This window comes from Tachypleus tridentatus, chromosome 13 (assembly GCF_004210375.1).
Source record: "Tachypleus tridentatus isolate NWPU-2018 chromosome 13, ASM421037v1, whole genome shotgun sequence".
NCBI lineage: Eukaryota > Metazoa > Arthropoda > Merostomata > Xiphosura > Limulidae > Tachypleus > Tachypleus tridentatus.
Genome location: NC_134837.1, coordinates 52,684,508 through 52,701,274, shown reverse-complemented (window position 1 = coordinate 52,701,274; position 16,767 = coordinate 52,684,508). Strand labels below are relative to the sequence as shown.

Sequence of the window (16,767 nt, the reverse complement as noted above, 5' to 3'; positions counted from 1 at the left end):
AATACATAAGGGAAATAAAACTTTTGACTACGATAAAACACACAATGGCAATAAAACCTCTGACTACAACAGAACACACAATGAACAATAAAACTTTTGACTGCAACAGAACACACAATGGACAATAAATCTGGCGATTGTAACAGAAAACAATCAACAATAAAACTTTTGACTACAACAGAAGACACAATGGACAATAAATCTTGCGAGTATGACAGAACACACAATGATCAATAAAATCTCTGACTACAACAAAACGTACAACAGACAGTAAAACTTGTAACTACAACAGAGCACAAGTTGGACAATAATACTTGTTATTACCATAGGACACTCAATGGACAAAAAATCTATGACTATATCAGAACACACAATAAATATATAAAAATTTTAACTACAGCAGAATATGTAATGTACAATAAAACTTGTAACTACAAAAGAACACACAATGAACAATAAAACCTCTCACTACAACAGAACATAAAACGGAGAGTAAGTTTATGACTACAACAGAGCACACTATGGATAATAAAACTTGTTATTACCACTGGATACTCAATGAACAAAAACCTTATAACTATATCAGAACACACAATGGACATATAAAACTTTTTACTACAGCAGAACACGTAATGTACAATAAAACTTGCGACTACAAAAGAACACAAAATGGACAATGAAGGTTGTGAGTACAACAGAACATACAACGGACAGTAAAACTTTCAACTACAACAGGTTGCTTAGTTGAATATAAAACTTGTGATTATAAAAAAACATCCAACGGAAAATAAAACCTTTGACTACAACAGAACACACAATTGACAATAAAACGTATGACTACAACAGAACATATAACGGAGAGTAAAATTTGTGATTACAAGATAACACACAGTGGAAAATAAAATCTCTAACTACAACAGAACACACAACTGATGAAACTTGTGATTACAACAGAATACACAGTGGAAAATAAAATCTCTAACTACAACAGAACACACAATTGACAATAAAACTTATGACTAAAAAAAACACACAATGTCCAATAAAACTCGCGACTTTAACAGAACACACAACGGACTATGAAACCTCTGACTACAACAAGTCACACAATGGACAATAAAACCATTGTCTACAACAAGTCACACAATGTCCAATAAAACTCGCGACTTTAACAGAACACACAACGGACTATGAAACCTCTGACTACAACAAGTCACACAATGGACAATAAAACCATTGTCTACAACAAGTCACACAATGAACAATAAAACTTGCGACTATAACGGAACTTCTTATTACCACAGGACACTTAATGGTTAATAAATCTTCTGATTACGAGAGAACCAACAGTGAAATAAAACTTGTGATTTAATCAGTGATGTCGAGAAAACCCACTTGTAGAGAAATATATATGCAAAAACGGCTCGTTTGGGTTGAGAAAATATTTTACATAGAAGAGCGAACAACGCTCTTCTACTAAAATATTTTCTCAACCCAAACGAGCCGTTTTTGCATATAAAACTTGTGATTTGTTTATCAAATATAAAAACAGTTGTCCGTTAAACTTTAGATTTCTTCTTACATCAGAATGTACATTAGGATTAAGGTTTCATAACACTATTCTGCACGACAGAAATGCTTCAATATTATTTATATTTTAGCGAAGTATAAATTTTATAGTTTCTTTTGTGTTTGGGTTTTAACTCTTTATGTCCACAGACATGTTAATACAACGTTAGTACTCGATAGAGAGGGTTTCCTGAAAATCATAAAACAATAAGTGTAACTGTGATTTCCACGTATTTTTGAGATTACTTTGTATACATAGTTTTTGGTAATTATATAAAACACATATTGTTCCAAACCGAATTTCTTTTGTCTAAATAATTTTCTATCATTAATATAATACAGAAGATTCTGCTCCACTACGTTATAGTAAAATGATTTTGAATATGTTATTCAGCAAATCACCTGACAACCACAACGGATATAAAGTAGGATGCCTGTCTGGAAAAGTAACACCAGTCGCATGTATACAAATTGTTTTCGAATATATCCGTTCAAATTTCGCATACGTTAAGCAGCTGCAAAAGGAAACAGGTATCCATGTTATGTTTTTTACAATGTCAAACTGATTTAGACGCTTGACACATAAACTATAGATTTTTGTCCAATCGGATTCATACATTAGATGGATTATCGAAAGCTTACAGTAACTTTGATGTGATTTGATCGTGACAGTTTGATGATAGAGACATTTTCAATGGAACCTATGCTGTGTGTCTCTTATCAAGATTATGCTCGTCAGGTAGAATTCATCAAACATGGCGGCTCTACAAAATCATTTTAACATAACGTATGCAGTCTTTATTCATTAAAACGTATAAAGGTTGGTACTTGTTTGCCTTGTGCAGTTTTCTGTATGAACCGTACAACAATAAAGCCTACAGAGACTTGTTTGAGCCAACTTTGTGTAAAATGTCCAATAATCATCTTATAATAATAAGGCGTACAATGGTTTCTGTTCTTACCTTGTGTATAGGGGTTCCCCAGAAATCGTTAACGAATAAGTTATAAAGCGGGTTGTGTGGTCGAACATCTCTGTTATCCTGAATTGCTGCAACATCATCAAAAACAAGTTCGCCACCCAGTGAGTTGTAATAGACGACCACTGCCAAGGATACCACTGCTAGAGGGCGCACTTTTAAAGGTATTTTTTCCATTATCATTTTGGCTGTGATTCACTTTATTAGGTTTTTGTATATTTTTCTCTTGTCCTGAAGAACAGAAAAACACACATGCTGATGTAAATAAAAGCATCCAAGGTTAACTTGTCACACCAATCTTGATAAAAAAATCTCTTCTTAGTTATTTATATTTTTATTAAAGTGATCACGACGACAAAATAAACATAAATACAACTTTTGACGGTCACGATGTTTTGACCTACGTCTTTATCATTGGTTAGTTTATCTGCAATCGAATTTAAACTTACAGTCTTAATTGAGCGCAATAAAACAATGAAAGTATATAACGTGACGAGAGATCATGTGATACAATAATTTCTGAGAAAATATTATTCTCCTGTAAAATAAAAAAATAAATATAACGTAAAGTAAGTACGTATAGATATGTAAGTATGACCTTTCATACTATACAAGTTTGGATTTAGGCTAAACTTTATATTGATTAAAGGGGGATTCTTGTCATTAATTAGCATTGTTTCTTTATAGGTTCTTTTCAAGTAGTTGTTATATTTTGCCAAAACTTAGAGGTTTTTAGTTAGACAGTCCATGTGTTGAAACAACGTGTGTCAACTGTTTTGATATCATTGATGTGTTCTCGAAGTCCTTGGTGTCATAGCAACGATGCCAAATATCCTGTATTTTTATATGAAGATGTTGTAAATGAGAACAGCAAACTTTTACCTTATCTAACAAACTTTATACTAAGTTGCTCATCCTTTATTTTTATTCTCATCTTCTTCCTTCAGTTAAAGAAATTCACACAGAATAATGTTTACTTAAAGATGTTTGTACCACGTGAACTTGTGTCACGATCTGCGTTTGCAATGTTGTATTATGCTCACCAATTCAGACTGTACATTTGAACTGGTTCGACTATGGAAAACTATTCTTTGACAGAAACGGTTCCCTTACATTTTCATTTGTTTGGAGTTTGTGGTCGTATTTATTTAATAATGATTTCTATTCAGTTCCATGATGCACTTAGACTTCTGAATTAAACCAATATTTATCTATTTCTACTTTTACAGTTTTCAAATCTGTCATGGGTTTGACGTATTTTTTAGACATGTAAATTACTTTTGTCAAGAAGTTAGACATTTTTAAACTCTACAGTCTTACCTGGCTCCTGTTAGTTAAACAGTTACTTATGTGAAGAAGCTAGAGATTTTTAGGATCTTTGGTCTTGCCTGGCTCCTGTTGATTAAATGGTCAGTTATGTAAAGAAGGTTAATATTTTTAGGCTCTACGATTTTGCCTGGTTCCTGTTGGTTAAATGGTTAATTATGTGAAGAAGTTAGATAATTTTAGGCTCTGTAATTTTGCCTGGCTCCTGTTTGTTACATGGTTGGTTATGTGAAGAAGTTAGAGATTTTTAAGCTCTACGGTCTTTTCTGGCTTCTGTTGGTTAAATAGTTATATATGTGAAGAAATTAAAAATTTTTAAGCTCTGCTGTCTTGCCTGGCTCCTGTTCCGTAAATGGTCAGTTATGTGAAGAATTTAGAGATTTTTAGGCTTTTGTGAAGAAGATATTTTTAGGCTCTACGGTCTTGCCTGGCTCCTGATTATTAAATGTTTCGTTGTGTCTGGAAGTTAGAGACTTCTACCATTGTACAGTATTGTCAATAATGAGTAATGTCAAGAACTCAGTGATATGTTCGGGTGAACAGTCTTCTATGGCTTTTGTCATTTAATTAACTAGTGGTCAATGGAACAATACAAGATGGTACCTCCGTCTTGATACAAAAGGATACCTTGTTCTTAAGTTCGTATAAAAAAAAGAAAAAGAAAGGTAGAACATTAATCGTTAAGCTTTATTAACACAGACCTAGCATGTTTGAATAATTTCTGGGTGTCGTAATAAGATTACAACATAAATATAATCCTGTCTCCTCGTTTTAAATTTTTCTTATTTGGTTTTAACGCTAGAACTATCAGAGCCACTTTGAAAGAGCAGCAGTAGTAGTGGAATGCCTCACTCACTTTGTTACATTTTAATTATGTCATAATAATCTTGGAAGCATTGACATAAATAATTAGTAGTAATTCATCAAACAATTCTTTTCTTATAAAACAATTATCGGTTGTTTTATTGGCAATAAGTATATTTTGTAAAATGTTATTAAAAAATAACTAAATACAAGCAAGTTTCATATCAGTCCAACTAAAATAGGTATATTTTTATTAGAATAATTGACAGTTTAAACATTAATTATTGATGACAAGAAACTCACTTGAAATAAAAATGTATATTAGAACGACTGGTATGAGTATTCACACTTTTATTCACAAGGAGAGAACAACGTTTCGACCTTCCTAGGTCATCTGGCCCGGCATGGCCAAGCGTGTTAAGGCGTGCGACTCGTAATCTGAGGGTCGCGGGTTCGCATCCCGGTCGCGCCAAACATGCTCGCCCTTTCAGCCGTGGGGGGCGTTATAATGTGACGGTCAATCCCGCTATTCGTTGGTAAAAGAGTAGCCCAAGAGTTGGCGGTGGGTGGTGATGACTAGCTGCCTTCCCTCTACTTTTACACTGCTAAATTAGGGACGGCTAGCGCAGATAGCCCTCGAGTAGCTTTGTGCGAAATTTCAAAACAAACAAACAAATAACAAAATCCTAGGTCATCTTCCGGTGAAGTAGGTTAATACCCATACCAGCTGTTCTGAGATACAGTTAAACATTAAGAATGCCACTATTAATTCACCTAAAATGAATGTCTATTGTCATGATCAGTACATATTTATATATTTTAACACATCCGTTTAACGTCTACAGTGTCTTACACTTTAACACCTTCCGATTTTCGTAGGATTTTACACTTTAGTAACTTCTAACGTTCATAGTATCTTAAACTTTATCTTTTGTATTCAATCTTCTGGTGTTTACAGTACCTTAGAGTATATCATCTCTTGATTTATATGTTACTTTAAATTTCAAATTTGTCTAATAATTAGAGCATGTTACATTAAAATATCTTCTGGTGTTCATGCTACCTAAACTTTTAATACTTCAAGTACTTACTGAGCCCCCAAAAAAAAAAAAAATGAGCCAAGCCCCCCTCATCCCTCAATAATGTTACCTATATATATTCATAAAATGTGGAAAACACAATCGTCGTTGTTGCTTAACAATTAACATCAAAGAGACATAGATCTGTAGAACTCAACGTCTTCATTAAGACGGAAGTATGTGTCATGCGTCTCATAGCAACGTATTGAATGCACTGAAACTCATGTGCTGTATTGCCGCTCCCTGTGTAATGCAATTCTATCTTGAAGACAACCACGTTGATTTCAAGTTACAAAGTATCGTCAGGGATTTTACTTGATAAACCAAAGATTTCACAGGTATTTCATTTATCTTTTATTGAAAAATAAAACATAGCATGCATGTATAAATGTATTGTGTACAGGTCAAAACTATGAAGCATTTAGCCGGTGTTGTGTCCTCTGTGAGATCATTTTGCATTGTATATCAGCCATCCAAAATTGTACTGATGATTGTGACATACATTTAAAATTGTGACTTACAATCCAATTAATGTTATACTTATGATTACATAATAACTTTACATGTTAACTGACCAAATAATATTTCTAAACAATTCTAGAATGAATTTTGAAATTGTCATTGGGCTATTTAGAAGTGCCTAATTTAATGTAATGTAGTAATTACATTATTGTAACAGGTGCTTGTCACACTTATGATAATAAGAACAATATCACAATGACAGTTTGGCCTGTATGAATAATGTGAACTTATGAAGAAACCAGCCTTTCTGTGAAGGTCAACTGCAATTTAGACATTTTGTTTTTGGTGCTACTATGACCATTCAATATCCAGGCCGCGGGTTTGCTTTGTTTGAGCACGCGATTCCCGCCTCGAACGCCTTAAGCGTATGATCACCGAGCCGCTGACCATGGTGTATGCTCTGCATACGGCTAACGATCGGCTCAGCCCGATCGAGATCTAGATGCCAGCCGCACGCCATCCCCCGCTCACTCCCATTAGCTGCCCACAGTTGTACAACATGCCCTATAAAAGCTGTGTCTGTGTTCCCTAATTAATTTCACAGATATTTTCTGGATTTTCATGTGCTATTGATATAATTTGGTGGTTTCAATGCTGCAGAGCAGTTGTTTGTAATGTTGAACTATGTTTAGTTGTTTTTTGTTCCTTATTCATGAAATGACACAATAGTATGAATGATATCTTTTTCCTTAGATTTCGATGTTTAAAATGAATATCCTTTGTAAGCCCTAATGCCAATATAAGGAGAGAATTTCCCATTCGTTTCATATAAACTAACACAACTTGGAAGTAAGAAGTGGTACTAGCAGTCAACCGGCTCGGGGGTCACTTTAACGTTCGCGTGCTCTGTATAAAAAGGAGTTATGTTTGTTTACGCCACTCTCGCTCTCTCTGGTACTCGGCCTCATACTGGAACACACACTCAGATTGGATTAATAAAAGGAAATCAAAATCAGCGACTCGTTTTCAAACAAGGACACCATCACACAAGACGAGAGTCAGACATCACTCACTAAAACATAGACTGGTCATACTACACATAGGGTTGATTATGCAACACTACCTGCTACCCAAGAAGAGGCAGCACGTAGATGGTCCTACAAACACATGTAGTGCAAGTGAGAAGGACAGTGGTGATCGTGATGGTGAGAATGCGGACGCGACTAGTGCGGGACCCCAGCTGCAAGAGGGCACCATTCACACCCAGGGTGAAAAACTACCACCAGGACCCAAGGACCTGAGCCAGCTTCCAGATAGTGTGGTCTTATTTGTCCAGACTTGAAGAGATACCCGGCCACAAAATACAGTGGTCAGTCAAGGTCATTCAACAAGAATTGGCGTAATCAGCACTCGTGGTTGGAGTACTCTGTGACCCAAGATGCTGTATTCTGCTTCGCATGTCGTCTTTTCAGTCACACACACTTTACTAAAACTGAGAAGTCCTTCACCCATGAAGGCTTCTGGAACTGGAAGAAGGCGACCACATCACTGAAGTCCCATGATAACTCTGCAGGACACAAGTTTGCCATGTAAGCTTGCGCAGAGTTTAAATTGCAGAAAACAAAGGGTGCAAGGATCCAACATGCTCTCGATGCAAGCCATGCTAAAACTGTGGAGGAAAACCGACATTACATAAGAGCCGTGATAGACGCACTGCTCTACAGGGCCTGCCAGAATGAAGCCCAGAGAGGTCACAGGGAAGGTAGTCAGTCTGATAACAGGGGCAATTTTCTGGAACTTATTGACATGATTTCCAGGTATGATGAAATCGTGAAGAAGCAGTTGAGCGGTCCTGGCAATGCCAAGTACACGCACCATGATATCCAAAACGAACTGCTTGACATCATAGCTGGAATGATCAGGAAGGATATCAGCAAAGAGGTCATGGAAGCTGAGTATTGTGCTCTAATGGTGGATGAAACAAAGAATGTGAGCAAACAAGAACAGCTGTTCATTGTGGTAAGGTACCTCCACCAACAGAGCCTTCACGAGGAGTTCCTGGACTTCACAGCTGCTGAGGGTCTGGATGCAGATTCATTGCTCAAGAAAATCATGAAGACTCTGGCTAAATGTGGTATTGACCATAATGCCTGCATTGGCCAGTGCTATGACGAAGCTGCAGTCATGACAGGGTACATAAGTGGCGTACAGGAGAGGTTCAGGAGAGAGGTGTCTCAGGCTGTATATGTCCACTGCCATGCACACAGGCTCAACCTTGTGCTAGTTGATTGTGTGCACAACGTCCAGGCTGCAGCAGAGTTCTTTGTGACAATTCAGAAGCTGTATAAATTCTTTTCTACATTGGTTGTGCATGAAGAATTTCTGAAGGTACAAAAGAAGATTGAACCCGTGAACCAGCACATAGAGTTGAAGCAACTGTCAGACACAAGATAAACCTGCCAACATGCTGCTTGTCTGGCTGTGAAAATAACCCTCCCTGCCATTGTTACAACCCTAAAGCGTCTTGTGGAAGGGGACAATGTCCACAGAACCACTGAATCAAAGGGCCCGTGCATCCTCCTAAATCAGTAGTTCGTAACCAGTCTAGTGGCCATAGAAAAACTACTGTTGATGACAAAACAGCTATCAGATTACCTCCAGTCACCTGACCTGCAGCTGGCCTCTGCAGAAGACATAGTACAATCTGTCATCTCTTTTCTCTCAGAAATGAGAGCTGAAGCAGCATGGAAAGACTTGGAAAAGTCTGCTGAGGATACATGTAAGAAAGTGGGAATACACACTGAGACGGTGCGTCAAGGTGGACAGCGATCTGCCCCCAGACACCTGGACGAATTCATAATCACATCTAGTACTGGCTAAAGAGATGAACCAACACCAGATGCCAGGAGACACACCTTCTATGCCATCATAGACAGGATGCTCAACGAGCTGAATAGAAGATTCTCCTCTGACGCCTGCAGTGTTCTGATGGGTGCAACTGCATTGAACCCCAAACACTCCATATTTCTGGACAAGCAAGCACTCTTAGGAATGGCAGCAAACTATGGTGTGGCAGAGGATGACTTCGCAGTGGAGGTCCATCATTTGAACAGGCTAATTGCCAGGAAGAAAAACAAGGGGCAGGAAGTATCCACACCATTGGAGCTTGCAACCATGCTGGAGCCATACAAGGATGCCTTCATGGATCTCCACAAACTTGTATGCATCGCTGTGACCCTGACTGTCACTTCAGCTGCTTGTGAGACAAGTTTCTCATGTCTGAAGCTTCTCAAGACATACTTGCGCAACAGCAGTGGTATAAACCGCACCAGCAACCTTGCTGTCATATCAGTAAACACCAGGAGGGCAAAACAACTCGATATTGATACTGTTATAGACACATCACCAGAACAGGCGCATTGTTTTGAAGTAATACTATAAACACAACATGATGAAAGATAGTTAGCCTGATAGTGACCTTACTTTTCCTTAGAGTGTATTAACTTCACATGGGATAATTCGTTTCTGCTATGTAAACTATGTCTTTATGTTATATTTCTTTTGATTTGTAGCTTTACTCTTAATGGTATATTAAATGTTCAATCTAAGCTAATCTTGATTTTCTTTATTATTATGTATTACCTTGGATGGAATTTAGGTGAGCTTCCTCTTTTACATATGCGCATATTTTCATAAAGAGATTATTTATAATGTGTATTAATGAATTATTAATCAGAGTATGAGTTTCCAATAAAAACTGCATTAAAAACGCAGTTCAAAATAGCACACCTTTCTGAAATGTACTTTGGTATTTACATTATTATAATTTACCATCTATACTTCATATTGATGGCATTTTGGGAAGCCCCTTCACAGTTTACCTCAGGCCCCCCCTTCCCAACAAAAATATCCTGGCGCCGCCACTGTTACATTTGAACATCTTTAAGTGTTTACTGTACCTCACATTTTAACATCTGGTATTTAAGATAATAAAATTTGCAATCCAAAATCCCAGAAATATTTATATTAGGTTTTTAACCTTTCGGATGTTGTTCTTGTGTTAATGCTTTCTGCCGCCTTCAAAATGTTTTTTTTTTCTGGTTATTCTCTCCTTACGATGATGATTGATTACCTAATGCTTCGCTACGTTCTTTGGTATTCAGCGTGCAGAGAATGGTGAAGATCGCAGAGTAACAACGTTCCCCTTTCGACTAACCGCAGGCCTTACACCTGTTACAGGACAGACGATGCATCTTAGTCACAGTGATTTGTGACCATAACGATAGCGACTGCTAGAAAGTACTGCCCATAAAGCGACCATCACTTTTACTTAGAAGGTCACGTGAGTGCAAACTCTGTTATTAAAGTTGATGGCTTTTGTTTGTGGTCCACTCGACTGCAGTGTTGAATTCACTGTCTGTAGCATTGCTTCTTCCGAGTAATAAAAGGAATAATAATAAAAAAATACGCTGAACATCATTTTTTAAAAAATGATAACACGAGTCTCATCAGTTTAACAGTATTCATTTCTATCCTAACTCACGCTGAGAGACATGTCTATTTTATAACAATGAAAAACGCGTTCTGAATTAACGAGACTACAGCCTTCTCTTCGTAATGAAAAAGTAATTACGATGAAAGGTGAAACAGAAAAGTTACATTTTTGGAATGAAATATCTGATATGGGACGTTGAGGGCATGACAAGATCAAAACCGTAATGAGTCGTTTCCATGACGACTACTTGCGCAGATTTTCTGCGTGTCTCAACAAACGTCCTTTGTTGCTTCATGTGTTCCGCATTAAACAGATTAATTCTAGCTATCTAAAATGTGCTCACAGATGTCTTGTTTCAAGTTTTGTTCTTTTCACCTAAAGATTGATTGCAATGTCACAATGGGCCGAAATTGTGTTTCTTTAACTCTGTTTGGATGAAAACATGAGCCATCGGAAACAACATAATATTTGTTTTCAGTAGTTAAAATAGATTATGGTTCATTCATTTGTAATTAATTGATAGCTTAAACCTTAAAATAAACCTTGATTGAGCCTTTAGTAATTGTATTCAGTTTAAACCGTTAGTTGTATGTAGTTCAGCAAATGAAAGTTTAATTTGTGGTTAAACTATTCATTAACAATTACGTTGTTCCCCGCTGGAACAATGGTAAGTCTACGGATTTACAACGTTATAATCATGGGTTCGATTCCCTTCGATGGACACAGCAGATAGCCCAATGTGGCTTTGCTCTATGAAAACACACATACAGTAAGAGATGGACCAAAGTAAAATAGTTTAATTCTTCATACAAGAAATTCATAGTTGGTTCCCTGTAAAACAATTAACAAAGTTAGAAAATAGAAATCAGAGGTTTCTCATACAAAACAGTTCACTCCTTCAGAAAATAAAATCAGGGACTGGTCAATGTAAAAAGGTTCACTTCTACAGACAAGAAAGTAAGAGGTGTTCTCATAAAACAGTTTGCTTCTTTAGATAACAAAGACCGAGATATCCTCCATAAAACCGTTTATCCTTTTAGATGTAAAGTTAGAAATGGGCTACTGTTAAACTGTTTACTTCTTTAGTCAACAACGTCGGAAAATTATCGATGTTAAAAATACAAACAAACTTAGAGAAGGTAAAGTATTTATTTCTTCATACAAGAAGCTGGATTTGTGTGTAACAAACTCTTCTGCAGACACCAAAATCACAAACGGATCATTCCAACGTAAAACAGTTGTTCATTTATAAAATGCTCCCAGTGGCACAGCGTTATGTCTGCAGGCTTACAACGCAAGAAGCCAGTTTTCGATACTAATGGTGGACAGAACACAGACAGATCACTGGATAGCTTTGTGCTTGACTTTAAACAAATAAAGAATCATTTATAAAACAAAGTCAAACATAGCCCCTGTGAAATGTTTAATAATTTAAGAGAGTAAAGTTAAAATTAAACTAATATAAAATAATTTACTATTTTAAACAACAAAGTCAGACATGTACCCCTGTAAAATATTTATTCCTTCAAACTTCATGGTCAAAAACTATCCCATAAAATCTTTACTCCTTAAAACAATAAAGTCTAGTGTGAGTTAATTTCACACAGTTCTTACTGCGTTAGAGATAGATTTCTGTAAAAAAAAAAAGGTTTATTCTTTCAGGCAACAAAATCAGTAACAGTCATACTCATAGTTTCACAACATGTTGCAGCTTAAGATCCACATAGCTACTTGGCAGAATAGGAAAGGTAAACACACAGAACTCATTAGTTCAGAAAGACAATTTTCCTGACCTGTATATAAAATGTATAACCTGTGTATAACCTGTTGTTATAGCCCAACCTGTTTGTTTTATGGCCTACCGTGCAGAATTATTGGTTCTATTTAAATATAATGTACTTATTCAAACAACAATGTTATAGCTAGATTCCCGTAAAGAAAGCATCCGGCTCTCTCCAAAACATAAATACAGCAGATATCGGGATCTTAAATATACCTTATTTCTTTAGACAACAAAGTGAAAGACAAACGAAGATAAAACAGTCTACTATTTCAAACACAAGGTCGAACATGGACACTTATAAAGTGTTTACTCCAGGCGATAAAGGCTGTCAGGAAACAGCAAACAAGACACTTGCTTTTAAATTGAAATAACTACAGTGAGTTAACTTATTTCACTAAACAAAAAACTTAGGTGGTGTAACTACATTCCAGGGTTAAAGTATGTTAATTTACCTATCTAATTAAACACAAAACTTAGGTGGTGTAACATAAGAGATACACAAGACAAGTGTCCAAATAATTCTTACCTTAAACGAAAAAAATCAAAAACGTGATCAAGTAGCAGAACATAGTGAACCCAATGTCATAACACTGTATTTTCGCTAAAGCACATGTTTTTAGGGACAGACGAATAGTAACATTTCTAAGACAACAATAGTTTTATCTGACATTACATAAGTTTTGGTAGTTTATTTCTTGCTATAACTTACCTTGTTCTTAGGGATGGGTGAAAAAGAACTTTTCTTAACACAGCTATAGTTTGTAACAGATTTACTGTTATAAATTTATTTTATTAACTTCGTTTGTTTGAGTTTGATGCATGTGACGTATATTGTTGGATTGTTTTGCGCAAGTCCCGCCTCTTCTCTAAATTTGTATAAGATTCTTGAGAGTAATAATCAACGATATGAATTTTACGAAAACTCTAGCGTGTCGTCGAACATTGCTGAACATTCGAGAACCTCGCCTTAAAGTATATAAACTGACATACCGAGAGATAGAACAGAGCATTTTTCTATCTCCACAGTCAGTACACTATAAACCTTGGGAGCTATAATTGTGATAAATGCTTACTAATCGGAAAAATTACAGATATTTGATCAGGGACATTTATAGATTTCGAACCTTAAAATCTTCAGTGAATTAACTTCGAGCAGTAGTATTTCTACGAGGATATTAAATATCTTCATTGGTGAAAAATCAGCTTGTAAGCGATACGAGGCTATCTAAGAAAAGACAGCTGGCTAACTTAAGCAAGGTGTAACAGTATTAACTCATAATTAATTTGCTCGTCGTGGACCTGGAACATCGATAAAATATTCAGTTCTAGATCAGATAAAAGCTTCAGTATAGTTTGTAAAACTCTTGTACAGAAGTCAATATTTGTAATAACCGTTATTATAAATTGTATTGTTGTTTGCATATTTGTGTTCAGAAAGAAAATTGGGTGTATTAATTTTGTTGGCAAATTTCATAAATTTAATACATATCGATAATTAATTACCTTTTAAATTAAAACTAAAATTTCTGGCTATTTCAAATCGTAATACGTAACGTCTGTAATATAATAAATCGAAGATTTGTTTGAGATAAATCGTAATACGTAAAACGTTTTACCTGGTGTTAGATAAGTTTTAATAATTTATCTCTTCTTGTAGCTATGGATATCTCTCAAACTGTGACTAAATGGTGAAAAATAATCTTTAATATGAGCGAAGTTTCGTTTTATTTCAACAGAAAGACTAAAGAACCCTCGGTGGACTCAGCAGATAGCCCGATGTGGCTTTGCTATAAGAAAACACACACGCACACACACAACTCTAAAGAAACAAAGCTACAAGTAAGGCATGTTTATAAACCTACAGGTGTTGTTGTAACGTTTTATAATTGATTATAACTTAACTACTGATGTCAATTTGTTTACGTTCGCGCAAAGCTATGTAGGAGCCACCCACGCCAGCCATTTTCAAGTTGGCATTGATAAATTAGAGGAAAGATAGTTAGTCAACATTATCCACTTCCAACTCTTTGGTTATCTTTAACCAACGAAACGAGTGATCGACCGTCACGTTACAATACTCCATTCCTGAAAGGGTTAGCATATTCGATGTGACAGTGATTCGATAAAGGGTCGAGCGCCCTACCCGTTAGGCCATGTTAGGCCTGCCAGTTTGTATCGACTAGTCTAATTTTTTATTCGTTATCGTTACAGTTAGAGATAATTAACACGTAGTGTATTCAGCACTGGGCATATAAAGAAATGCTATGTTAAGAAAAAGGTTTGGTTTGTTTTGAATTTCGCCCAAAGCTACACGAGGGCTATCTGCGCTAGCCGTCCTTAACTTAGCAGAGTAAGACTAGAGGGAAGGCAGCTAGTCATCACCACCCACCGCCAACCTTGGGCTACTCTTTTACCAACGAATAGTGGGATTGACCGTCACATTATAACGACTCCATGGTTGAAAGGGCGAGCATATTTGGCATGACAGGGATTCGAAGTCGTGTCCCTCAGATTACAAGTCAAGAATCCTAACCATCTGGCCATGCCGAACCTGAGAAAAGGACTGAAGAAAACAACTTGTTGAGGTAGGCGATTTTTCTTCAAGTTAATATTGCATTATCACCACTGAACTTTGAATTTTCGTAAACACGTATAAACAGTATATAAATTTAAAAAAAAGTACGGTCTCGCCGTTACTAACCCAGTGATTATTGCGCCATAACTATGAATCTAAAGGTTCATGGGTCGTGGCCTGTTGCTACAAAAAATCGCGCCCTGCATGTTAATTCTGTAATTTCTTTATTAGAGTGACAGTGAAATTCCACTATTCAGTTAGGATGGCCAAACGATCGGTTGATTAGTTTCGTTCCATCTATTTTATAAGTTTAAAATTAGGGATAGTTAGGCGCAGATAGCGCTTGTATTACTTTGCTCGAGAATATAAAACAAATCTTTTAAGTTCTTATTTGATATAATCAAAAGAAACTTTCAGTTCAGTTTTAGATATGTTGCAAGCAATATCCTAGTTATAAAATGTATCATTTGTAATTTATATGACAAACGTTTTGTAGTGTCACCACTGAAATTTCCAGTGTCAATTTATAACCCCGTGAGAAATTTACAGGGACACCGTTATATGAAAGAATCATCATTAATTTTCCCTTACACCTCAGGAAATATAATAACAGTTCATATATATTTTGCTGTTACTTCAAAAAGAAGAACAGTATACTATAAGCGTGTCATGATCTCCACTCTAGCATCTCCTACTCCTTTGTCTTTAAGTTTGACGTTCTCATTTTCTGAATACAATAAGCAATTAACATCACGAAAAATACGTGTAAATATTGAAGAAGAATCTCCTCATACGTTTCTGGAATGTATAGATAGTTTTTATTGGAAAGTGTTTTAATGATGCATTTGTTTAAACAAAAGTTTTCCATAAATCTTTCAACACTTATCAATATTACATTATGACCAACGTCACTTTTATGAAAACATGAAATAATGTAATACTTAAAAAAGTAATATTTTTAGAGAGAAAAATTTATAGCTATATGGTTTTGTTGGGTTTTTTTCACTCAAACTCACGAAAAATAATTACCTAATTATCCTTGGTTCAGCTATACCATATCCTTCATGATAACAACGTTACATCCTGGTTTCAGATAAAAAAAAAGGAGTTGTTTTCTAAAACCTTTTGAATCATTAATCAGGTTCTTACTTTCCGACAAGAATAAACTTTTTCTTTTTGTGCAATTACACGGTTCTTGGGGATGTTAATGGGCTATCTAGTTTGATCAATCCTCTCTTTCAGTAGCAACAAGTCTATCAGTTTGTAATGTTTCAAATATACGTCATTTTCTCTTGAAGTAAGAATTACCTGCGTATAATGATTTTATGTTTCATCTTATCTATTTCAAGCAGCTGCTAAACTGTTGTTACTTAAGCTAACGAATTAAGACACTAATAGACTTTGGAGATCGCTAGCTTCTTTTAAAGAAGTATGGTCTTGAAAATGTTTGCATACTGTTTTATATCGATGTTATTGTCTACATGCATGGAACATTTATTGAGTAAATTCGAAATGACGAGAAACCCACTTGAAGTAAAAATGTATTTCAGGACAGTTGATTTTGGTATTAACACTTTTACTAATAAAACAGAGAACAACGTTTCGCCCTTCTTAGGTCATTTTCGGGTTAACAAAGATGACCTAAGAAGCTCGAAACGTTGTTCTTTGCTTTATCAGTAAGTCCATACCAGCAGTCT

General features: G+C 35.9%; 1 protein-coding gene across 8 annotated transcripts in view; it reads right to left on the bottom strand.

Annotated features, from left to right (window-relative positions):
• LOC143237472 (protein O-mannosyl-transferase Tmtc3-like) overlaps positions 1–16,767 on the bottom strand; it is a 144,700-nt gene that overhangs the window by 66,121 nt on the left and 61,812 nt on the right. For all 8 annotated transcript variants that reach the window (XR_013020083.1, XM_076476759.1, XM_076476752.1 and 5 more), the window contains exon 2: positions 2,532–2,777. Coding sequence is in view for 6 of the 8 variants with exons in the window: in XM_076476752.1 (XP_076332867.1) it covers positions 2,532–2,729 (198 nt within the window). In the remaining 2 variants the exon portion in view is untranslated. The remainder of the gene's footprint in view (positions 1–2,531; positions 2,778–16,767) is intronic.